General features: G+C 39.9%; 1 protein-coding gene across 6 annotated transcripts in view; it reads right to left on the bottom strand.

The window, feature by feature from the left end:
- scn1laa (sodium channel, voltage-gated, type I-like, alpha) overlaps positions 1–27261 on the bottom strand; it is a 196914-nt gene that overhangs the window by 68042 nt on the left and 101611 nt on the right. For all 6 annotated transcript variants that reach the window (XM_043693899.1, XM_043693898.1, XM_043693903.1 and 3 more), the window contains 2 exons: positions 24835–24955; positions 4400–4554 (listed from right to left, as the gene is read on the bottom strand). In XM_043693899.1, the coding sequence (XP_043549834.1) occupies positions 4400–4554; positions 24835–24955 (276 nt within the window). The remainder of the gene's footprint in view (positions 1–4399; positions 4555–24834; positions 24956–27261) is intronic.

Here is a 27261-nt window from a genome sequence, read left to right as displayed (position 1 = left end):
GGATTGCGTGGTGGTCACTCTTACCGATATTGTTACGGACAAACGTATCTGCAGCCAGCGAATTGGGAAGGATGAGGTCAAGTATGTTTTTCTCTCTTGTTGTTTCCCTCACTACCTGCTGCAGAACCATTCTAGCAGCAATGTCTTTTAGGACTCAATCAGTTTGATCAGTAGTACTGCTGACAAGCCACTCATTGTGGTGGGTATTGAAATCCTCTGTTCAGATCATATTTTGCACCCTCGCCACCCTCAGTGCTTCCTCCAAGTATTATTCAACATAGAAAAGTACTGATTCATTCATTGAGGGAGGATGTTACATGGTAATCAGCAGAATGTTGCCTTGCCAATTTTTAACCTGGTAGCAGTGAAACTTCAGGGGTCCAGAGTCAATATTGAGGACTCCCAGGTCAACTCTTTCCTGACTTATATGCTAATGAGCCAGCACCTCAGCATGCTGAAAATGCTTCCCCTTATTCTAACTCTGAGCCTTGTATTTATCAGTCAATCATCTATCCATCCTAATGTACTCCTTTCAACACTGTGGGTTCTTATCTTATTAAGTAGCCTAATGTGTGGTATTTTATCATAATGCCTATTGAAAATGCAAATATATTACACTCTGTGTTGCTGCTTTATCTACTCTGCTTGCTACCTCCTTAAAGAATTCTCATAAATCTTTCAGGCACAATCTCTCATCCATGAAGCCATTCCACACAAAGGTGGCTGGATGGCTTGTTGCAATACAAAAAAAATGCTAACAGTTTGGGTTCAATTTCTGCACTGACTGTAGGCGTCACAGTGGCACAGTGGTTATCACTGCTGCCTCATAGCGCCAGAGACCCGGGTTCAACTCCCGCGTCAGGCGACTCTCTGTGTGGAGTTTGCACGTTCTCCCCGTGTCTGTGTGGGTTTCCTCCAGGTGCTCCGGTTTCTTCCCACAGTCCAAAGATGTGCAGGTTAGGTGAATTGGCCATTGCCCGTAGTGTTAGGTGCAGGGGTAAATGTAGGGGGATGGGCCTGGGTGGGTTGCTCTTCGGAGGGTCGGTGTGGACTTGTTGGGCCGAAGGGCCTGTTTCCACACTTTAGGGAATCTAATCTGATCTAATCATACCAAACACCGCCTTCACTGTCCTATCTCCCTGCGACTCTACTTTCAAGGAGCTATGAACCTGCACTCCAAGGTCTCTTTGTTCAGCAACACTCCCTCTGACCTTACCATTAAGTGTATAAGTCTTGCTAAGATTTGCTTTTCCAAAATGCAGCACCTCACATTTACTGAAATTAAACTGCATCTGCCACTCCTAGGTGCATGAGCCCATCTGATAAGATCCCATTGCTCTCTGATGTAACCTTCTTCCTTGTTCACTACCCCTCCAATTTTCCCACTAACTCTACCTCCTCCATTTGCATCCAAAAGGTTTATATAGATGATGAAAAGGAGTAGACCCAGCACCAATCCTTATGTCACATCACTGGTCCCAGGCCTCAAGTCTGAAAGGCAACTCTCTACCACCATCCTCTGTCTCCTACCTTCAAGCAAGTCACGGGGGGAGGTTTCCCCGACACCATCAGAGACGTCACTCAATGTGAAGTCACGGGGCGGGGGCTGTTTCCCCGACACCATCAGTGACGTCACCCTCTGTGAAGTCATGGGGAGAGGTTTCCCCGACACCATCAGTGACGTCACCCTCTGGGAGGTAACGGGGAGTGTTTCCCCGACACCATCAGTGACGTCACCCTCTGGGAGGTAACGGGGAGTGTTTCCCCGACACCATCAGTGACGTCACCCTCTGGGAGGTAACGGGGAGTGTTTCCCCGACACCATCAGTGACGTCACCCTCTGGGAGGTAACGGGGAGTGTTTCCCCGACACCATCAGTGACGTCACCCTCTGGGAGGTAACGGGGAGTGTTTCCCCGACACCATCAGTGACGTCACCCTCTGGGAGGTAACGGGGAGTGTTTCCCCGACACCATCAGTGACGTCACCCTCTGGGAGGTAACGGGGAGTGTTTCCCCGACACCATCAGTGACGTCACCCTCTGGGAGGTAACGGGGAGTGTTTCCCCGACACCATCAGTGACGTCACCCTCTGGGATGTTACATGGTAATCAGCAGAATGTTGCCTTGCCAATTTTTAACCTGGTAGCAGTGAAACTTCAGGGGTCCAGAGTCAATATTGAGGACTCCCAGGTCAACTCTTTCCTGACTTATATGCTAATGAGCCAGCACCTCAGCATGCTGAAAATGCTTCCCCTTATTCTAACTCTGAGCCTTGTATTTATCAGTCAATCATCTATCCATCCTAATGTACTCCTTTCAACACTGTGGGTTCTTATCTTATTAAGTAGCCTAATGTGTGGTATTTTATCTTAATGCCTATTGAAAATGCAAATATATTACATTCTGTGTTGCTGCTTTATCTACTCTGCTTGCTACCTCCTCAAAGAATTCTCATAAATCTTTCAGGCACAATCTCTCATCCATGAAGCCATTCCACACAAAGGTGGCTGGATGGCTTGTTGCAATACAAAAAAAATGCTAACAGTTTGGGTTCAATTTCTGCACTGACTGTAGGCGGCACGGTGGCACAGTGGTTAGCACTGCTGCCTCATAGTGCCAGAGACCCGGGTTCAACTCCCGCGTCACTCGACTCTCTGTGTGGAGTTTGCACGTTCTCCCTGTGTCTGTGTGGGTTTCCTCCGGGTGCTCCGGTTTCCTCCCACAATCCAAAAATGTGCAGGTTAGGTGAATTGGCCATGCTAAATTGCTCGTAGTGTTAGGTGAAGGGGTAAATGTAGGAGTATGGGTCTGGGTGGTATACGCTTCAGCGGGTCGGTGTGGACTTGTTGGGCCGAAGGGCCTGTTTCCACACTGTAAGTAATCTAATCTAATCTGATTGAGGTTACCACAATGGCCTCTCCTTTGCGACTTCAGTTAAGTCACCACCAGTTTTTTCTCTTTCTTTCTCTCTCTCTCTCTCTCTCATGTTGTTGGGCCGAAGGGCCTGTTTCCACACTGTAAGTAATCTAATCTAATCTGACTGAGGTTACCACAATTGCCTCTCCTTTGCGACTTCAGTTAAGTCACCACCAGTTTTTTCTCTTTCTTTCTCTCTCTCTCTCTCTCTCTCATGAAAGAGAAGCCCTATGGTCTAGTTAGTAGGACAATGGCAACATTACTTTTATTCCAAGATACTCTGCTGTTATATCCTTTATAACAGAATCTAACATTTTCCCAATGACAGATGTTAAGCTAAGTAGCTCATCATTATTTATTTTTTGTCTTCTCTTTTTGACATTGGAACTCTAAAAATAAGACATTAGTTCTACTGTGCAGCAAGTTATCAGTTTTAATTTAAATCAGATTTGATGGGTTGAATGATTTGGTTTATCTTTGAGGAGAAAGTGAGGTCTGCAGATGCTGGAGATCAGAGATGGAAATGTGTTGCTGGAAAAGCGCAGCAGGTCAGGCAGCATCTAGGGAACAGGAGAATCGACGTTTCGGGCATTAGCCCTTCTTCAGGATTTGGTTTATCTAACTGTCAAGGTGAGAATACTTTAATTGTAATTTCTTAGTGAAGACATGCTCGGAAGAGATCTGCCTTTCCTCTTGAGATGTCCCCGCTTCCAATATTTTTTAATCTAGTACCTCTTAATGATCCTTTTTGTTTCCCATTGTACCATCATCCCTTTGGTCAATTAATTACTCTGCACTTAATCTTATTTATGGACATTTTTGATATTTCTCCCTTTTCCTACCTTCCCCAGAGGACAATTGTTTAAAAACTTTAATAATTCTTTAAAATCTTGTTCAATGAGCTTGATTGAGTTTTTAGAAGAAATAAAAAAAAGGATTGATGAAGGCAGTGGTGGATGTGATCCATATGAACTTCAGTAAGGCATTCGACACGGTTCCTCATAGTAGACTGGTTGGCAAAGTTCTCTCACATGGCATACAGGGAGAACTAACTATTTGAATAGAGAACTTGCTCAAAGGTAGAAGACAGAGGATGATGGCAGAGGGTTGCTTTTCAGACTGATACCAGTGGACCACGAAAATTTAATCCACTAAGAGTTTCTCTCCCTATAGATTCAGCAAGCATACTGAATGTATCCAGCATTTTCTGCTTTTATTCCCAATTCTCCCCATTGGTCATGGTATGTTTTAGCTGAGGAAGTATGTGTAGTTATGAATATTGCGCACAGACGTAATCATAGACTATTTCAGTTTTGCAATTACCAATTTCAATGGCTATTTCTGTTAGAAAGGAGCAATATAACAGTTTTTTTTAAACACACATAACTTTCTTCACAACCGTAAATATAAGCTGCTACAATCCTAACTGTATACTAACTGTGAAAAAAGAATTTAAATTGTCTGATATAACATCATACTCACCAGGGCACCGCTGCTGAGAAGAATCATGAAAATAATGAATGTTTCAAACCAATTGTGTTCTACTATTCTGTAGCAAGTCTTCCGGAGGTTCCACCATGATTTACCTCTGCCTTCTTGTATGTTGACATAGCAGAATGGGAATTTTTGTACACATCCTGAAAATAGGATAAAAAATAATGTCCATGACAGGCCTATTAAACTTACCAACTATATTTCCTGCAAGAAAGGAAGATATTTGATGAGCACCTTCATTCAGACCATTAGCATGGTTTTGAGCTCTGGCCACTTATCACTTTAATTCCCCAGCCCATCTGCAGCATTCTATGCGTGCCCAGTGAAGCTCAATGTTCAGTTAGGATCTTTATAACCTTTCAATCTGTATACTGATTGAACATTTTCAGACATACTCATTCTTCTTAATTATTTTTGGAGAAGGAACAGGTAATAGCTCTGCAATTATCATTAGTGCCTTTTTTCTAACCCAACTTTTATTTATTGTTTGATTGCAACTCACATTTTTTCTGAATTGGAGGTGCTGGTGTTGGACTGGAGTGTACAAGGTTAAAATCACACAACACCAGGTTATAGTCCAACAGGTTTATTTGGAAGCGCTAGCTTTCAGTCCGTTGCTCCTTTATCAGGTGTTTGTGGAGTATAAGATCGTAAGACTTTCTAGCAAAAGTTTATAGTGTAATGCAACTGAAACTATATATTGAAAAAGGCCTGGATTGTTTGTTAAGCCTCTCATCTTTTAGAATGACCATGTTGGTTTCAGTTCTTTCATATGTAAATCCCAGAACTTTTTCTTTGAAAGTTACATTCCCAAGTGAACTTTAACAACAGGTGATATGTCGACCCAGATAATGCATTGAAGGTGTGAGATGCCCTGTGTGAGGCTGTCTGTGCCCCAATGTTTAGACAGATTCTATTTCTAAAGTATCTTACATATATTCATGCAGTTTTTGAGCAAAATAAAATATAATTCTGCAAGTACAAATTCACCCCACAAACTTATGTGTGTGTGCATGCGCGCTTGGAGAATGGTCACCTGAAGGTCCGAGATTGAATGCCCTAGACCGCTGAAGTGTTCTCTGACTGGGAGGGAACACTCCTGCCTGGTGATTGTTGTACAGTGTCCATTCATGTGTTGCTGTGGCCCCTGCTCCGTCTCGCCAATGTATCATGCCTTAGGGCATCCTTACCTGCAACAGTATGATGGAGACAACGTTGGCCGAGTCACACGAGTACCTGCCGCGTGCATGGTGGGTGGAGTCCCCACGTGGAATGGTGGTATCCGTGTCAACACTCTGACATGTTTTGCAGCATCTGCCATGACACAGTTGTATGGTGTTGTCCTGAAAGCCAGGCAGTTTGCTACAAATTATGATCTGTTGAGGTTTGGTGGTTGTTTAAAGGCAAGATGTGGAGGCGTGGAGAAGGTCTTGGCGAAGTGCTCATCCTCATTGATAATGTGTTGCAGGCTGCGAAGAACATGGTGCAGTTTTTCAGTTTCTGGGAAGTACTGGACAATGAAGGGTACCCTGTTGGTTGCAGCTCGTGTCTGTCTCCTGAGGTGGTCATTACAGTTTCTCGCTGTGGCATGTCGGAACTGGCAGTTCATGAGTTGAGCATTGTACCTCGTACTTATGAGGGCGTCCTTCAGTACTTCCATGTGCCAGTCACATTCCTCCTCATCTGAACAGACCCTGTGTACACGTAGGGCTTGTCCATAGGAGATGGCTATTTTAACATCCTTTGGGTGGAACCTGGAGAAGTACAACATCGTGAGGTTCTCTGTGGGTTTGCAGTAGAGTGAGGTACTGAGGTGCCCACCCTTGATGGAGATGTGTCCAAGAATGAGACAGATACTAAAGAGTAGTCCATGGTGAGTTTGATGAGGGGGTGAAACTCGTTGATATCACTATGTCGTTGTTTCAGTGACTCCTCGCCGTGGGTCCAGAGGAAGAAAATGTTGTCAATATATCTGGTGTATAATGTTGGTTGAAGGTCCTGTGCAGAGATGAAGTCTTATTCAAACCTGTGCATGAAAATGTTGGCATATTGGGGTGCAAATTTGGTCCCCATGGCTGTTCCATGTGTCTGGATGAAGAATTGGTTGTCAAAGGTGAAAATGTTGCGTTCGAGGATAAAGCAGATGACTTGTGGGATGGTGCTCAGAGATTAGCAGTTGTGACTTGGCCAACATTGTCTATCTCATATGCTGCAGGCAAGGATGCCCTGAGGCACGGTACATTGCCAAGACCGATTAGAGGTTACGGCAACAGATGAATGAATACCACACAAATTCAACAGACAAGAGTGTTCCCTCCCAGTCGGAGAAAACTTCAGTGGTCCAGGACATTCGACCTTGGACCTTCGGGTGACCATCCTCCAAGGTGGACTTTGGTACAGGCAATAACGCAAAGTGGCCTATGGGGCATATAGCCAAGTTTGTAATCATGGGGATGGCCTCAACCAAGATCTTGGGTTCATGTTACACCACATGTGACCCCACTGCACCCTCCCTCCTTCTCTCTCTCTCACACACACACACCCTCTCAAAGACTTATACCCTTTTGCACTCACACACATACACATATACACTCTCTCTCACAGACACTCATTGCCTCCTGCCTCCCCCACCCCTCCCCAACACACACAAACATAGAATTTTGTGGGGTGAATTTGTACTTGCAGAATTACATTTTATTTTGCTCAACAACTGCATGAATGTATGTAAGATTATGTAAATCCCTTTTCTAGAAATAGAATCAGTCTGAACATTGGGGCACAGGGCACCTCACACCTTCAATGCATTATCTGAAGCGACATAGCACTTGAGAATGTAACTTTAAAAAAGGTTCTGGGATTTACATATGAAAGAACTGAAACCAACATGGCCATTCCAATAGATGAGAGACTTAACAAACAATCCAGCTCTTTTTCAATATATAATTTCAGTGGCATCACACTGTAAACTTTTACCAGAAATTGTGTGTCTTATGATCTTATACTCCACAATCAACTGATGATGGAACAGCACTCCAAAAGCTGGTGCTTCCAAATAAACCTGTTGAACTATAACCTGGTGTTATGTGATTTTTAAATTTGTACACATTTTTTCTTGCATCATCAACTCCTCATTATTTAAGCACTCCTACCCTCAGCCTCATTACAGACCCACCTTTTCGCTTTTTCCTCTTCCTTTTTCCCTGGGTCTGTGCTTTCTTTTAAACTGTTAAATCTATAATTCCTTCAAGTTCTAACAGAAGGTAATTGACCTGAAATATGAACTTAGTTGACCTCTCCATGGATGCTGCCAGATCTATTAAGTATTTTCATCATTTTATGTTCTTATTCAACTGTAATACATTACAGTTGAAGGAATATTTGTTGTCTGTACAATGTGCACAGCTACAGTTTGCACATTCCCTCATTTTACAATTCTTAACTTCAGTGGCAGTTTTTCTCGTTAAAAAAAAGAAACAGAATATTGCTTTAACTTTTAATACATACAATGCATACTGTTCTTTGAAAAACATGTGAAGGATATGTCTTCCTTCACTATTGCATGAATAAGGAATGCAAAGTTACAGGTTTAAAAAACATACACATCTGCACAGATCTTTACTTTTTACTTTAAATGTTTTTCCATGTCTTCAAAATACATCAAAATGCCTTCAACAACCAATCTTGAAGTGGCAGCTGCTCCAAAGAGCTAATATTAAATGAATCATATTGAATTCAAAGGTGCAACCAATTTTAAATTAAAATGAACAATGTATATTCAACTTCAAACTTAATGCAATAAATACATATCAGTAATTTTTGCACTGACCTTTGCTTGATTTTCCATGTTGCTTGCATGTCTGTTTATGCATTACTATAATTAATCAACCTTTTCCTTGCTAGATATACAACTGCACCCATATTTCACTTGATAAATGCTAACCAGATCATTGTTGTAAATATTTTACAAGTATGCAGAGCATATTTGAGACAGATTTTCTTCATTTTTCTCCCATATTTGGAATTCGCAAATAAACATTCAGAGTTTACCAATTATTCAAGGGCAATTGATGACTGTTTAGATTCATATAAGTAAATCAAACAGGGCATGAAATGTCCTTCGAGGATTTCAGAACAGAAATCTGAAATTCCTCTCTGGTATTTTTGAGGTTGCACTGACCCATTTCAAATAAATATTTTTGTTAAAATAATGAGGACACAAATTTTAGTTGGTTATATGACCACGTTCCCCATAGGAGACTGGTTAGCAAGGTTAGATCTCATGCAACACATTTACTGTGAATAGGAAATGGAAAATATAGAGTGTAGGGAAAAAGATGGTGACATCTTGAAAAATATCTGTATTACAGAGGAGGAAGTGCGGGAAGTCTTGATATGCATAAAAGAGGATAAATCTCCAGGACTTGATCAGGTATACCCTAGAACTCTGTGGGAAGCTAGAGAAGTGATTGCTGGGCCTCTTACTGAGATATCTGTATCATCGATAATTACAGGTGAGGTGCCAGAAGACTGGAGGCTGGCTAACATGGTGCTACTGTTTAAGAAGGGTGGTAAAGACAAGCCAGGGAACCATGGACCGTGAACCTGATGTCGGTGGTGGGCAAGTTGTTGGAGGGAATCCTGAGGGACAGGATGTACATGTATTTGGAAAGGCAAGGACTGATTAGGGATAGTCAACATGGCTTTATGCGTGGGAAATCATGTCTCATAAACTTGATTGAGTTTTTTGAAGAAGTAATAAAGAGAATTGATGAGAACAGAGCAGTAGATGTGATATATATGGACTTCAGTAAGGTGTTCGACAAGGTTCCCTATGGGAGACTGGTGAACAAGGTTAAATCTCATGGAATACAGGAAAACTCACCATTTGGATACAGAACTGGCTCAAAGGTAGAAGACAGAGAGTGGTGTTGGAGAGTTGTTTTTCAGATTGGAGGTCTGTGACCAGTGAAGTGCCATAAGGATCAGTACTGGGTCCACTACTTTTTGTCATTTACATAAATGATTTGGGTGTGAGCATAAGAGGTATAGTTAGTAAGTTTACTAATGACACCAAAATTGGAGGTGTACTGAACAGCGAAGAGGGTTACCTCAGATTACAACGAGATCTTGATCAGATGGGCCAATGGGCTGAGAAGTAGTGGAAGGAGTTTAATTCAGATAAATGTAAGGTGCTACATTTTGCGAAAGCAAATCTTAGCAGGACATACACTTAAGGGTAAGGTCCTTGGGAGTGTTGCTGAACAAAGAGACCTTGGAGTGCAGGTTCATAGCTCCTTGAAAGTGGAGTCTCAGGCAGATAGGATAGTGAAGAAGGCGTTTGGTATGCTTTCCTATATTGGTCAGAGTATTGAGTACAGGCGTTGGGAGGTCATGTTGCGGCTGTACAGGACATTGGTTAGGCGAATGTTGAATAGTGTGTGCAGTTCTGATCTCCTTCCTATTGGAAAGATGTTGTGAAACTTGAAAGAGTTCAGAAAAGATTTACAAGGATGTTGCCAGGGCTGGAGGATTTGAGCTATTGGGAGAGGTTGAATAGGCTGGGGCTGTTTTCCCTGGAGCGTTGGAGGCTGAGGGGTGACCTTGTAGAGGTTTATAAAATCATGAGGGGCATGGATAGAATAAATAGACAAAGCTTTTTCCCTTGGATGGGGAGTCCAGAACTAGAGCGCATAGGTTTAGGGTGAGAGGGGAAAGATATAAAAGAGACCGAAAGGGTAACTTTTTCACTCAGAGGGTGGTACGTATATGGAGTGAGCTGCCAGAGGAAGTGGTGGAGGCTGGTACAATTACAACATTTAAAGGCATCTGGATGGGCATATCAATAATTGGGGTTTGAAGGGAGGTGCCAGGTGCTGGCAGATGGGACTAGATTGGGTTGGGATATCTGGTCGGCATGGACGGGTTGGACCGAAGGGTCTGTTTCTGTGCTGTACATCTCTATGACTCTATGACTATGACTCTATATGAATTGTGCGTAAACTGATATCTGAAAACACAATTTCAGATTTTGCATGACTTTATAAAAGAATGTGAAGGACCAGCCAGAAGTGAGTTGGCATGGTCAAATATAAAGGTAACAAAAAAAAAAAAGAGGATTTTAGTAGCAGATGAGCTGAGACAGGGACAACACAAACTGTTGGAGAAACTGAGCAGGTCTGTTAGCATCTGTGGAGAGAGAAACAGAATTTGAGGTTTCAAGTCCAATATGTGTCTTCTCCAGAATTGAAAGGGGTTGGAAAATTGTATCTTTTATGCTGTAGACAGAGCCTCCTCTGTTGTATTTTGTTTTGTATTTAAGTATTTGGTAGGCTTCAATGAGATCACATCTCATTCTTCAAATCTGTATATGAAATACAGTGCCAATTTTCCCAGTCTCATTTCGTAGAACATTTCCACATCCCAGGATCAAATCTGGTGAACATCAGTTATACTCCCTCAATGGTAATAATATCCATCCTGGGGTGAGGAGACCAAAACTGCACACACTACTCCAGGTACAATCTTTCTAAGCTTCTATATAATGGAAACAAGACTTCACCACTCTTGCACTCAAATCCTCTTAGAATTAAGACAAACATTCAATTAGTCTTCCCAATAGCTTACAGCACCTGCATGGTTCTTTCAGTGACTAACTTGTGACAAAAAGATTGCAGATGCTGGACTCCAAAGTAGACAGGCAGGAGGTTGAAAGAACACAGCAAACCAGGCAGCATCAAGAGGTGGAGAAGTCGATGTTTCGGGTTTTACCCTTCTTCAGGACTGGGGTGGGTGTAGGGGAGCTGCAGATAAAGGAGGTGGTGGGACAGGGTGGTGAAGTGGGGATAGGTTAAATTTGTCTTCACCTCCTGCCTGTCTACTTCAGTGACTTACTGACAAGGACACCTCAGTCCTTTTGTATTTTCCAAATATTTGCCATCTTAGGAATACTCTGCACACCTGTCCTTCCTACCAAAGTGGTAGCCTCATATTTTTCCACATAATATTCTATTTTTGATGTTCTGACCCATTCAATAAGACTGTCAAATCTATATGAATCTGCTTTATATCTTTCTCACAACATATTCCTGCTCAGCTATGTATCAACGGCAAATTTTGAAACACTTCATTTGGTTCCCATGTCTAGAGATATTTTTTGAATCAACCTGTTAAGAGATGTTATTACACACCTCTGGAGAAGCTAGAATTTGAAACTGGGCCTCCTACCTCAGAGATGGGGCACTACCATTGTAACACAAGAGCTCTTATTCAACATCAAAGCTTTTCTTTTGATATAAACCTGTTCAGACATGTTATGATACACGACTAGAGCAGCTGGACTTGAACACAGGCCTAGTGGCTCAGAGGTAGGGACACTACCACATGTTAAAAGAGGCCCATTTTTCTAAACAATCTGCTCAGAGATGTTATGACACACCACTGGAGTAGTCTGCAATTGAACCTGGGCCTTTTGTCTCAGAGGTAGGGACATTACCACTGTGCCACACAGCCTTAATCTCACATCCAACTCATTACCAGGTGTTCATTATTTTGAACACCTGGGGCCTAAATTCTGATCCTTGCACTACTTTAGTCACAAACTGCCAAAGTGACAATGAGCTACTGATTCCTATGCTCTGTTTTCTGCCTGTTAGCCAATCATTAATCAATGCCAGCACATCATCTTCTATCTCATGTACTTTAATTTTGATAACCAATCTTCTATGTGGTACCTCATCAAAAGGCTAAAAATCAAAATGTACGTGCACCAACTCCCAACAATTTTGTAGCATTTTCGATCCATTCCAATAGATTTGTCAAACATGATTTCCTACCTCCGTCCAAGGCTCCAAAAGTTCCTTCCACATCTGGCAGAGATTTTCGTGCACATCCAAACACCTCATCTACCGTGTCCATTGCCCTCGATGTGGTCTCCTTTATACTGAGGAGACAGGATGCCAACTCCTGGAACATTTCAGGGAACATCTCTGGGACACATGCATCAAACAACCCCATTGCCCTGTGGCTGACCACTTCAACTCTCCCTGCTACACTGTTAAGGACATGCAAGTCCTAGCCCTCCTCCATCACCAATTTGAAGCCATCTAACACCTGCAGGAAGAATGTCTCATCTTCTGCCTTTGGGCCTTCCAACCACACAGCATCAACACCGATTTCACCAGTTTCCTCATGTCTCCTCCCTCTACCTCATCCCAGATCCAACCCTCCAACTCAGCACCGCCCTCTTGAACTGTCTTCCCTGTCCAAATTCCTTCCCACCTATTCGCTCCATCTCCATTCTAACATATTACGATCATTTCCCACCTCCATTTACCTATCACCTTCCCAGCTACCTTCCCCCAGCCCCATCCCTACCCTCCTGTTTTTCTGACAGTGCCCTTCACCCCAATACATTCCTGATGTCGGGTTTGTACCCAAAATGTCAACTCTCCTGCTCCTCAGATGCTGCCTGACCTGCTGTGCTTTTCCAGTGGCAGACTTATCGACTATGATTTCCTATTTGCAAATTCATGCCGACTGTGCCCAATTAGATCCTTGTTATCCAAAACATCCATTATTCACATCCTTTACTAGCATTTTCTCTTCCACTGATGTAAGGCTAACACTTTCAGAGTATTCTGTTGTCTCTCAAGCACCCTTATTGAATTGTGACATTGTCCAGCTTCCAATTCTGATCCATTTCCATGCTTATGTCAGCTCTCTTTGGCGTGTTTTGTTTTGCTCTGCCTAAGTTGTCCAATGCTCTCAATTGTTCATCCTGACATCAGAATTTAATATTGTATTAATGGAATACTGTTCAATCTGACACCCTTCCAGGCCAGGTCTCCAATGGTATACTTCATTTCATGTTTGCCCATGACTGTGCACTGGATGCCGATTCTGATACAAACACACAATCTAGCATGGACTTGTTTTCCATGTAAAAGACACTTGAGGCCTTTGTTCAGCAAGAGGAAATTTGAAGCATTGCTCCAGTCTGTACCAGGAAAGCCCTAACTTGAGCCTGTCATTTCAGGGCCTGTCAGCAGTGGATAGATTTACTTATCTTAATGGTGTGAGGGTGAACATTGAGGAGGAAGCAGAGATACTCCAATGTAACTTGGATAAGCTGGGTGAGTGGATAAGTGAATGGCAGATGCAGTATAATGAGGATAAATGTGATATTATCCATTTTGACAGCAAACACGGGAAAGTAGATTATTATCTGATCAGCTATAAACTGAGAGAGGAAAATATGCAAGGAGACTTGGGTGTCTTCGTACATCAGTTGCTGAAGATAAGCACGCAGGTGGTAAAGGAGGCAAATGGTATGTTGGCCTTTGTAGTGAGAGTATTTGAGTATAGGAGCAGAAATGTCTTGCTGTAATTGTACAATGCCTTAGTGAGATCACACCTGGAATATTATGTGCAGGTTTGATCTCTTTATCTGAAGAAGGATGCCCTTTCTAAAGAGGGAGTGCAGTAAAGGTTTACCAGACAGACTCTTGGGCTGGTGTGACTGGGGTATGAGGACAGGTTCAGTTATGACTATATCCACTGGAGTTTAGAAGAATAAACAGGGTCTCATAGCAACCTATAAAATTCTAACAGGAGTAAACAGGATAGATGCAGCAAGGATATTCCAGATGGTGTGGGAGTCCAGAATCGGGGTCACAGTCTAAGGGTACAGAGAAAACTATTTAATACTGAAATGAAGCAAAACTCTTCACCAAACAATGGTGAATCTGCGGAATTTGCTACCTCAGAGAGTAGTCAAAGCTGAAACATTGTGTGATTTCAAGAATGAGCTGGATATAGCACTTGGGACTAAGGAGATCAAAGGATATTGGGAAAAAGCAGAAATCAGCTGTTGAGCTGGATGATCAGTCATGATCATAATGAATGGCGAAGCAGGCTCAAGGGGCTGAATGGTCTACTTCTGCTCCTGTTTTCTATACTTCTATGTTTGAGTAGTGCACTCTTGAGCTGTCTATATTGAATGTAAGTGTAGACAATCGCAGATTTTAAAAATCAACCTGGGAATGAAGAATCTAGGAATGTGTCTGCCGATCAAGCAGAAAGTCTATATTGCAATAGTTCTACCCACTTTACTTTTAGCAAACAAGGCTTGAGTTGGGTACCTGTGTCACACCAAGGAGCTCAAACACTTTCATTTGAGTGCCTTTTGAAATTTCTGAAGATCAGATAGGAGAACAAAACACCAGAGGTGCCCACTTGAACAGATATGCCATGATTCAAGTTCCATGTGCCCCAGATACGTGTCATAACATGTCTGAACAGGCTGATTAAGATGCTCACAATAGGTGTGGGGTGTTTTTTTTTAAATTAACAATAGTGGATTTACATTCTTTAAAGGAAACAGAATGCTCATTCAAATATCAACAGCTTTCCTCAAAGTGTTTTTCTTTTAGAAATCCTGCACCAATACACTATATTTTCAAATACAACATTTAAAAAAAGCTATTTTCCCAAAATCCTTTCTGTCAAAATAATGACCAAAAGACAAAGCAATATAATAAAAGTCACATGGTGGTGACATAATGGTAACGGTAGCTAGTAATTTAGAAAAACAGGGTAATATTCTGCTGTAATGGGCTTGAATCCTACCATGACAGATGGTGAAATTTAATAAAAATCTGTAATAAAAAATATGTCTAATGATAACATGCAGTGACTGTTATAAAAACCCATCTAGTTTGCAAATGCCCTTGAGTCAAGACAATCACTGGTCTGGCCTACATTTGATTCCCACAGAAATATACTTGCCCCTAACTGCAGTCATGGCAGTTAGAACTGGGTAATAAATTATGCCCAAGCACCACAAATAAACAAAAAAAAACTTTAGTTACTGTATGCAAAAACATGTAGTCAAATAGAATGTAGAACTAATAGTCATACAAAAAAAGTCATCTTTCAGCTTGCTTCTCACTCCTTCCCAACCTCCTTTATGCAGTCCTCTGCTGAGCTTCTAATTCACAGTCATTGGAGGATTAAAACTACTGGTTCATTCTGAAGCTGCCACTATTTTTCCAATCTTCCAGTTTTGTCCAGTAATTGTCAAACCAAATTCTATAACAACTTTAAGCCAACATAGACAGAAAATGGCTCCCGTAACGGTTTCCCATGAATGACTGACTCACCATCTGAGATGAATCAAAACCTGTCAGATAAATCCAATATGCATATACAATTACAATTATTATCGATGGAAAGATTAAAACATAGAAATGAGTTTCCTGGAATTGGTTGCTTTTTCCTTGCGGTATTTCAACTACTGTTTGCTTTATTATTTTCACGGTGGTTTATTTTACCAGTTAACTAAGCATTTCCTCATATTTATGTTTTCAATTGTTCAAGTTCCATCATTACAATTATCCATTGTATTTTACGATCAGTAATGTTGTTCACCTCAAGTTATCGCGAGACACTATGAAATATGACACTTTCTGCATCACTGCAAAAGTAGGTCAACTGAAACATATAAGTAATGACATGAACAGGCATAGCATCTTAGCTGAGAAAACTACTGATAGTGTATAATGTCATTTTTCTCTTCTATCATAATCTTTACAATTACAGCCAAAATGATCAAATGTCTCTTGTCAATGAGGTTTATGAACAATAACATTTCTTAATATCAAATATATACTAAATGCAAGTTCAACAATAACTATCATTTGGAGCTAAACAAAATATTTTGTGAAGTTAATAACAAATGACAAATTGGAGATCAATGTCTCTAAATTTGTACTTTTTGTAACAATCTACCAAATATTAGGTTTAATACTGGATAATTTTAAGATTTAAACACTTATTTAAATTTAAATGTGTTCATCTTACAAAATAGAGTTACAGTCAGTTTGAATTATTATCATTTGACTGAATTTGGCAGTGATGATTTGCCGCATGATAATACACAAAATTTCACTTAACTATATCTCTTATACAACATTTTATTGAAAATGAAAATTTTACAGTATTGTGCAGATCATGGCAACAATATGCAAATAAGAGCTGACGGTTTATACATAAAATGATGAAAATAATTGATTAAAAATCCAGTTGTGACAGCCTGTAGAATACAGTCAAAAATTTTCACTAATATTCAGTATGAACTACTTCAGCCTTTCCTGAGTGTAATACACAGGCAACAACTTCTTAAGATTTAAAAATTAACAAATATTATCAGCTCCTGGTGCTTTAGAATTTATTGCCCATAGGCAACAGTGAGCTTAACATGAATTAATTTTACATTCAATTTGAGGGAGAAAAGAGTGGGTCCAAAACTAGTTTTTTTAAAATTAAATTAGGACAATTATGAAGGCATGAGTGCAGAGCCATATAAGGTGAATTGGTAAATTAGCTTAAGAAATATGTCAACAGAGATACAGTGACAAACATTTGAAGGAACTTCAGAATACACACTTAGAAATATTCCAATGAGAAAGACAAAATCTGATGAGAGGATTCACAATCTATGGTTAACTGAAAGAAAATAAAGATAGCATTAAATGTAAAGATAAAATGCACAAAGGTGGTTGGCAGGTCAGAAGACTGGACAAAATATTTAAAAAGCCAAGAACGACTAAAACATTAAAGGAGTGAAAAATTAGAGTACAAGAAAAAGCTATGTATAGATAAATAAATAGATAGTCAGAGTTACCATCAATAATTCTATAAACTAGTTAACAAATTGAGCACTGGCCCGATAGAAAGTGGATATAGTAAATAATAATGGGAAATAATAAAGATGGAAGATGGATTTTACAGGATAAAAGAAACATCCCAGCAATAGGTGTAAATTAGGAAATGGGAAGGAGGAATTCTGGGAAATTATAATTACTGGGGAAGTAGCACTGAAGAAAATTGTTGGAGTTGTGGGCTGTCAAGTCCCTGTTTGTTGAAGAATTTCATCCTATGATTTTAAAAGAAATGGCTACTGAGCTAATTGATGCATTTTAATTCTCTAAAACTCCTTAAATTTGATGAAAATAAAGAAAGTAACTTATTCAAAAAAGTTACAGAAATCAGGAAACTACATGGCAGTCAGCTTAGCATCTGTTATAAAGGAATGTTAGAAGCATTATTAGGATGTTATAGATATTCAAAGTAATCAAGTAGAGTCATAAGGGGAAATAATGTTTAGCTGATCCACTGGGTTATTTGAAGAAGTAATTGATGCTGTGGATAAAGGGGAACCAGTGAATGTACTATGCTTGTATTTCTAGACACCATTTGATAAGTTGCCCCATGAAAAGTTATTGCATAAAATAAAAGTTCATGGTGTTGGAGATAACATATTGTCATGCATTGCAGTTTGTCTACCTAACAGAGAGTAGAGATGTCCTGGATTTCTTCCTGATCTACAGCTATTTCTGGGATGTTTCTTATATCCTGTATAGTAAAGGCTATTGCAAAATCCCAGTACAATTCATCTTCCATTCTTACAATTTTCTATTACTATTTCCCAGAAACACTTTCTATAGGGCCAGTGCTCAACTTGTTAACTTCTTTCTTTTTTAAAGTTATAAATAAATGGACCATTTTCTGTTTGGCATGCCACAGGGATCAGTGTTGGGCCCTAATCTTTTTACAATTTATATAAATGTCTTGGATAAAGGGGCTGAATGTATAGCTGTTAAATTTGCTGATCAAACACAGATAGATATGAAAGTAATATGACATAACAAGACTGTAAAGCATTATGGATAAGTTAAATGCATGGGGAAAGATCTGGAAACTGGAGTATAATAAAGAAAATTATGAAATTGTCCAAGTTGGGAGAAAGAATAAAGAAAAACTAATTGGTGAGAAATTGCAGGGTTCTGAGTTACAGAGGCATCTGGGTGTCCTGATGCATGAATGGCAAAAAGTTAGTATGCACGTCACCAGGCAATTAGAAAACCTAATAGAATTTTATTGTTTCTACTGAGGGGAACTGAATGAACAAAGTAGGAAAGTTATGTTTCAAACATTATGTGAAAGAATTGTCACCTTCTTTAATTAAGAATGCAAATGCTTTGGAAGTAGTTCAGAGAAGTTTCAATTTACATATAAAACATCCTACTGATTCCAGATATGAGGGAAGATTCTATAAACTAAGCTTATCTCTACTAAAGTTTAAAAGAGAAACAGGCAACTTCTTCGACCATAAAAGTTCCCATGGAGGGAACAGGGTTGGTGTGGAAAGGATACTTCCTCTTGTGGAAGAATCTCGAGCTTGGTATCATGATTTAAAAATAAAAGGGTCATCTGTTGTCGGTTTTTCCTCCAACATCAGTTAAAGTTATGTTAACCTTGTCATGTAAGAAACTAGGAATATATATTTACATTTATAGGCACTTCTGTGCTTTTTATTTGATTTGATTTATTATTGTCACATGATCCACCATACAGTGAAAAGTATTGTCTTGTGTGCTATTCAGCAAATTATCCCTTGCAGAAGTACAACAGGGTAACAGAACAGAATGTAGAATACAATGTTACAGCTACACAGAAGGTGCAGGGAAAGACCAACTCTAGCATATGAGAGGTGTATTCAAAACAAAAATCTGATAACAGAGGGGAAAAAGCTATTCTTGAATCTGTTGGGTATCTATTTTCAATTTTTTCTGCCCAATGGAAGAGGGTGGAAGAAAGTATAACCTCTTTGATTATGATGGCTGCTTTCCCAAGGCAGTGGATTAAAGGCTGATTTCTGTGATGTATTGGGCTACGTTCACAACTCTCTGCAATTTCTTGCACTCTTGGGCACAGCAGATGCCAGACCAAGCTATGATACATCCAGATAGAATGCTTTCTATGGTGCATTGATAAAAATTTGTAACAGTCATTGTGGACATACCACATTTCTTTGGCGATCTGAGGAAGTAAAGACATTGGTGTGCATCGACGTGGATGAACCAGGATAGATTGTTGATGATATTACTCTGAGGCACTTGAAGCTCTCACCATTTCCACCTCACTCTGCTTCCTGAAGTCCATGACCAGCTGCTTCACTTTGCTGACATTGACACAGCGATTGTTGTTGTTACACCACACCACAAAGCTCTCTGTCTCTTTCCTGTACACTGTCTAGTCATCGTTTAAGATCCAACCCATGACAGTGGTATTGTCAGAAAACTTACAAATGGAGTTAGATTGAATATGGCCACAAAGTCGTAACTGTATAAGGACTATAGTAAGAGGCTGAGAATAAAAGCCTTGCAGGGCACCAGTGTTAATGATTGCCATGAAGGAGGTTTTGTCACCTTTCCTCACAAATATTGGTTTGTTGTCTGGAAGTCAAGCATCCAGTTGCATAGTAGGAAGCAGAGTACTAGGTGTCAAGAGTTTGGAGATGAGTTTAATTGCAATTAAGGTGTTGAAGATGGAGCTAAAGTCAATGAATAGGAGTCTGAAGTAGGTGGCTTTGTTATCCAGATGTTCCAAAAATGAGTGTAGGTCCAGGGAGATGTTGCAATAGGTTGGCAAATTGCAGTGGAGCAATGCAATCTGGGAAGCTGGAGTTGATGTGTGCCATTACTAATTTCTTGAAGCACTTCATAATGATGAATGTCAGAGCTAACATTAAGCTATTTGTTGCCAAAGGATAACATATTTTCATCAGTATGTCATTCTAAAAGTCACCATGATTAAAATGGAGTCTGTGACCTTTTTACTCTCAAGTCACATGCTATGATACAATGATGATATCATGAGCATGTCTCTCAAAGGTATAACTAAGAGACATCGGGGCCATTATATAAAAATAAGGGACCACCCAATTAAGGCAGAGATGAGGAGACACATTTTCTTGCAAATGTCTTTGGAATTCTCTTCCTAAAGAGACAATGGAGACAGGGCAGAATCTTACAGTTTTGGGCTAAGTGACAATTGCATTGGGTTTGGTGGAATGATTCTTGCTGTGAGGCTGAGCAGGTTTTCTCATTATGTCTGACCAAACACACTGTTTTAATTATTATTTGAGTCCTCACAGCAAGAATCATGCTGTACTTCTACGCAATCTTACCACAATGCTCTGAGAGCAACTTGTCATTTATTGAAGATCCTAGAACTGAGCAGCACATGTGGTCCAAAACCCATACTTAGAAGGTCTTTGTGCATCCTGATAGGCACAATCATTCTGTCTAGGAGCAGTCCTGCATGGCTCCTATCATTTGCCATGGACTGGGCGACAGCCTGAAGCCTTTGTCTTGTTTTGCGGGTATGGCCTTGGAGGTCCTGTACACCTGGGGGTCATACACAGGAAGAAGTTCCTCATCTCCTAGGATGAATGAATATGCCATAGAATAATATAAAAAGGAACTTAATAGGCTAAGTGCAAGCTTGTAAAAAATCCACTTCGAGGTTCCTAACTTAGTGTTTGTCTTTAATAGAGAAAAGATCGTGGTACTTAGTTTTGTGGAGAAAGAAGATCAGTGCAGCACTTTCCCTCATTGGTTTTCACCCACCTCAATCCACAAACTACTAAACTTTTCTGCTCTTTTTGCTTTCTACTCTTTCACTCAGTACACCTCACCTAACTGAGGACAAAGCAGCTCCTGACTGACGATAGTGTACCCTGACTGGACTGAGGACTACTCCAGTTCAACTTCAGATATTGATAGATTAATTAATTTACTGTCATATGTACCGAAGTACAGTAAAAAGCTTTGTTTACAAGCAGTACAGGCAGGTCATAGTAAGCAAGAATATGCAGAACAAAAGAGTTAGACAGGCAAATTGCAGAGGGCATATAACAGAGATGAATGTTAGCAAGATCAGCATTATTTGAGGCTAAAGAGTCAACTCAATAGTCTAATAGCTTCCAGGAAGAAGCTGTCCTTGAACCTACTGGTGCATGCGTTCAGGCTTTTCCGTATCCTCTGCCTGACAGAAGAAGTTGTAGGAGATCATTACTGGGCTAAGAAGAGTCTTTGATGATGTTGGCAGTCTTTCTGCAGCAGCGAGCTGTGTAAAAGGAGTCCATAGATGGAAGGTTAGCTCCCATGATGGTCTGGGCTGTGCATACCATCCTCTGTAGTTTCTTACAGTCCTGGGCAAAGCAGTTGCCACATCAGGCTGTTATGCGCCCAAATAGTACGCTTTCAATTGTGCATCTGTAGAGGTTGGTGAAGGTCCTTATGAACATGCCAAATTTCCTGAGCCACATGAGGAAGAAGTGGCGTTGCTGTGCCTCCTTGACCGTTGCATCTACGTGGGAAGACCAGGACAGGTTGTGAGTTATCATCACTCCTAGGAACTAGACACTCTCCACCCGATTCGACCTCAGTTCTGTAGATGTAGATGTGGGCATGTTCTCCTCCCTTCTTAGTAAAGTCAATGATCGGTTCTTTCATTTTTCCAACATCGAGAGAGAGGTTGTTCTGACTGAAGCACATGCTGTGTTTTTTGCTGATGCTATATGCTGTAGGTGTGACATTGGTTTAGCAGCATGCCATACAGTGATATGTTTATCCTTTGACTGTTAATTTCTGGCAGATAGAATGAGCTGTCTGGCTTTCTATCTGCCAAAGAAGGTAAGGCAAGGCAGAAATGCTGTGAGCATTCGAGTAGGCACAAAGTGAGTGAGTGCTAAATAGCAAGTTAACTGCCTTCATGTGACCTTTGTGAAGGTGCATGAGATGGGTGCCTGTTCCATTGTGCAAAGTGTGCTAGCAGCAGCACTGTAATATATGGTCTTAGTGTGGTTGCAAAGTACAGTTCTTAAATGTTGAACTATATTATAAATTAGTCTGAAATGTACCATGATGATTTATTTAGGCTTGTGTTTTCCAGTTGCCTGACTCTGCCAACAGAGAGAGCAGATGGGTACTGCCCATGGAGTGTGTCTACGATGTTGGAGCATGCTGGCCAAGATGGAAACCAAGAGAACAACTTACGAGACGAGAATTGTCGCTGTCTAATTTCTCTCTGTTTCAGGGAGAACTGTAACGTCATAGAAATGAGATGAGATAGATATTAATGAGATATTAATGAATGCAAATTGACTCCTTGCCACTGAGATTCACATACAAAATCAGACATTTCTTTTCTCCATATCAAGAATCTCACTTATTTAATTCTTGCTATTGTTTGCCCAACTTTCCCACCATTGCACATATCATTGAGGGCGTGCCAATATTCAGCCACTGGAAAACAAAATGTCATTAACTTCAGATATTTGCAGAGGGTTTGGGTCAGAGGGTATGGAACTTGTGAAATCAAGGGAAACTGAGATTGCATGCAGGCAGAAAGTAAAATCCATTCAAAATGAAATCCAGTCACAATCACAAAGGTTAACAGGTAACCCAGCTAATCAATTCAACAAGTAATTTTAATTCTTCACACACGTCATACACCTTCACTACGATGACTGACAGCCAGTGAACTTGGTCCTAAGCAGTCATTTTCAGGCCAAGGTTGAACTGAATGTACAGTGGGAACAGTTCCTTCAAAGGAACTAGCAAGCTAGGCTTCCCTGTAGCAGCCCAGGATGCTATTACAGCTCACAGCTCCTATATCCCAAAACAGTGTTGCAACAGGAAAAGGTTACACCCATGGTCCAAACCCTACTGATTTGCTGAATTTCTCTCTGATCAGAGGCGTCATGTTGATACCCACCCAGACTTGGAATGGATGTGGTGCAAATATCCCTGCTGGCTACTCTTTGTCTTCCTTATGATTGGTGCTCTGGTTCTTGGAATGCAACTGGCATAGTAGTCACTTTCTGATGATGCAGGAGGGCTAATTTTCTATGGCACTCTTCCTGCTCATCTGGGTCATATTATTCCTGGCAATTGACCTTTGCATTAAAGGCCTTTTGGTCTCTCTGCTTTACAAAATTAAGGGCTGAAATTTTCATAAGCAATCTAATATCTTAGAACTCTATGATGACTTTTTTTTTTAGATTAGATTCCCTACAGTGTGGAAACAGACCCTTTGGCCCAACAAGTCCACACCGACCCTCTGAAGAGTAACCCACCCAGTCCCATTTCCCTTTGCCTAATGCATCTAACACTATGGGAAATTTAGCATGGCCAATTTACCTAACCATTGTGGATGAAGTTGTAAATGGCATTGACTCGTAATTGCGTAAACTCAAGAAAACAAGACATTGGAGTGGGATAAATCATAGAGTTTGTCCAGCCTGCTCTACCAGAGCAGAGCTGATGATCAGAACTGATATTGGGTTCAATTCAACTTTCTTGCCTACTCCTTGATGTGGTTTGTGGTTTTCTTTAGGACAGTCTGCATAACATATACCATAGAAAGTCAGGTTCTTGTGGAGACTGATGTATTGAAGCTTATTAACATACTAATTATTTACAGAGCTACAATATTAGGCTTACACAGATAATTTGTGTTCTGTACATACTGATATTACTCTTCATTGTATACACATAGCTGACTGAATAAAGATACTACACTGACTCCACTATACAGTGAGAAAGAGAGAGAGAGAGAGAGAGAGAGAGAGAGAGAGAGAGAGAGAGAGAAAGAAACTGAAGATAAGATGAATAGCTTTACACTGGGACTTCACACCTTGATATTATGGATCTGCCTTAAAGGTGGATACCTAGAAAGTGTACCATGATACACCACTACCCATAAACCTTGTTTTCCCCAAGGGACCAAAAAAGTTGTTTATCCAAGTCTGAAATCTCTAATGATGGAAATTCCAAAACACCTTGGGATAAAGAATTCCAAAGATTTGCAGGTCTTTACATGAAGAAAATAATTCTTCTCATCCTAATCCAAAAAGATTGGCTCCCTATCAGCATTTTAAATTGCTGATTAGTAGAAACAACAATCAATGTTTATTTTTCCCCCACAATAAACTGATAACAAAATGTTCAACAAGACACAGTCAAAAAAGTAATTCAATTTTCAGTCTGAATATAGACATGGAATGTGATTTTAAGAAATCAACGTTGGCCACATTTACTCAGGACTCAGTGTAACCAGAAAGAAATGACAGTAAAAAACTATGGTGCACCACTCACACCAGTCTAATCCTGCCAAAAAAGTACTTCCTTGCTGTTTCTCAAGAAACAAAAGAGAAAATATATTTCAAGTCTGACATGGGATAGTCTATTTCACTTGTCTGTACCGATATGATGATGATGTAAATATTTATAGTTCATAGAAATTAATATGATTTAATTTTGACTATTGCCATCACAAGGAATAACAATATTACACTACAGATTTTTACAAAATCCTTTCAGATATTAGTTAAAAGCAGAAGTGGTGTCCAGAATATTGCATTGCATACTTTTGATCATTTTGTCAATGGAAGCAGTTGTAACAGTCATAAAATCAAAAGTGCAAACAAACACAAGCCCAACTATGCATTAAATTATACATTTTTTTGAGGCACTTGAACAGACTTAGTTGTTATCAGCAACACAAAAATATACCTTCAGTAAAGCATGCTTCAGGTTCCATAGATTCTTCTGGTATTTCTTCTGGTTGCTCTCCCTCTCCAGGTGGAGTCCTGTCAACTGTGCTCCCTTCTGATGAACTGCTTTCAGCCAGTTTCTGTCAAAGAAGCCCAAACATAAGTTATTTACAAGGATGGGTCACTTAAGCTCCTTATACCAAGCAGGTAATAGTACCCTCTCAGCAGCGCATTTCATGTTGCTAAGATTGCTTTTACAACCATTACACTGATTACAAGTTGAAAGACTGGTATGAAGTTCATACTACCATGAAATTGCATGTGAATACATGCACCAAATAAACTGATATAAATATCCATTACATTCAAAAGAATATTTATGCATCTTCTAAAGAAGGCATGAAATATTCATATGAAAATATACATTTAATCCAACAATCCATGTGGAATCTTCATTGACATGAAAATACACTTTACCATTCAGTCTGTAAGGATTCCGAGCTTCTGCAATTTCTGAGCATCAGAAAGGAAGATCAGTAAATTAGCTTTAGGGCAATTGTTGCATATCTTTAAACTTTTATTTTCTACTAAAATGGATGAACTAGGGCAGTAGCACTCATGAATCAAAATAGTACACACACTAGCTCTGGAATTTAGAAAGTGCATATTCCTGTGATTTTGTTTGAAGATTCTGATGTTTTCACACAAGTTTAAATAATCTGCCAATTTGATTATTTTATAATTTTTTTGCAAATGGCACAAATTATATGTATCTGTGAACAAGTCTGGGTACTACTCTGAAATATGAGAATTCATAGCTGGGCATTCCATTTGTGTAGTCTGGGATACAAGATATTTTGCACAAATTCACCTATTCAGCATTCACGGCTGCCCTGACAAACCAAGTAAAAAGATGATATAAGCAGGCAAATACATATAAGGTTATCACTTAATAATATAAAATTAAAATCATGTTTTCATAAAAGTTCTATTTGATTTTTAATTAAAAATACAAAACCCCATTGTTTTCTTGCTTTACCAGAATAATGTTCCTTAAAATTAAGCCATAATGAAGGATAGTGCCGCTATTTGATTTCTCAACTGAGCTGAAGTAAGGCTTTTAAGGCGTTGTAATAAAAATTAGAAGTCACTCCATTTCAAAGCATGTTAGATAAATTTGATTCACATGTAGATTCCTCCCTCCATCTATTTCAGTGACCAGAAACTTCGATTTGCAATAACAGTATTTTCATTGCAAATACAACCTTTCCAACTTGGCCATGCAACTCAATTACAATAACTATTTTTCAATTAATTGCACCTGTCAATGCTTTAGTTTCATAACCAAAGCCTCATTCAGCATTTTAGCTGTAATGTTCTACATTACAATAGCAGAAATGGGCTCAAAGCAGTACATTCTATCAGAAAGTAGCATTTTAATTTGAGATCAAATAAGGAAGAATTTATTTTCAATAATGTCCACTTAGTTTACAAATCTTTGGACTAATTACTTTACATGTATCAATTGCCAATCACAATGATGTGGGAGAAAAGGTCAATGCACCAGTGCCTAACAATTACAGAAACATATTCTTAGATATCAGCATGATTGACAATGTTTGATGATATTCTATTGAACTAAATTACACTTGAGAGCTTTGTACATGGGACATAGTGTATCACAAATTTGATTGTGTTTTTTGAGAATGTGATAAAGAAGATAAATGAGGGCAGAGCAGTAGATGTTGTCCATTTGCACTTTAGCTAGGCCTTTGACAAGGTACCATATGGCACACTGGTTAGTAATGTTAGATCAAATGGAATCCAGGGAGAGCTAGCCAATTGGATACAAAATTATCTTGACGGTAGGTGACATTGCTGTTGGAGGATTGCTGGAGGCCTGTGACCAGTGGAGTACCACAGGAATTGGTGCTGTGACCACTGTTGTTCATCATTTATATGAATAATTTGACTGAGAATATAGGAGACATAGTTATTACATTTGTGGGTGACACCAAATTGGTGGTATAGTGGAGAAGGTTATCTAAGAGTACAACGGGACCTTGATCAACTGGGCCAGGTGGGCTGAGCAAGTGCAGTTGGAGTTTAATGCAGATAAGTATGAGATGTTGCACGAGGTAAGAAACCAGGGCAGCACTTACACAGTTAATGCTAGGATCCTGAGGAGTGTTATCAAATAAAGAAACCGAAAAGAACATGTACATAGTTCGTTGAAAGTGGCATCATAGGTAGACATCAACTAGGAGAAAGTGAGGACTGCAGATGCTGGAGATCAGAACTGAAAAATGTGTTGCTGGAAAAGCGCAGCAGGTCAGGCAGCATCAAAGGAGCAGGAGAATCAACATTTCGGGCATAAGCCCTTCTTCAGGAATGAGGAGGGTGTGCCAAGCAGGCTAAGATAAAAGGTAGGGAGGAGGGACTTGGG

The sequence above is a fragment of the Chiloscyllium plagiosum genome, chromosome 7 (assembly GCF_004010195.1).
Source record: "Chiloscyllium plagiosum isolate BGI_BamShark_2017 chromosome 7, ASM401019v2, whole genome shotgun sequence".
In the NCBI taxonomy this organism is placed as follows: domain Eukaryota; kingdom Metazoa; phylum Chordata; class Chondrichthyes; order Orectolobiformes; family Hemiscylliidae; genus Chiloscyllium; species Chiloscyllium plagiosum.
Note: the sequence above shows the minus strand (reverse complement) of the source record. Positions and strands in the feature narration are given on the sequence as shown.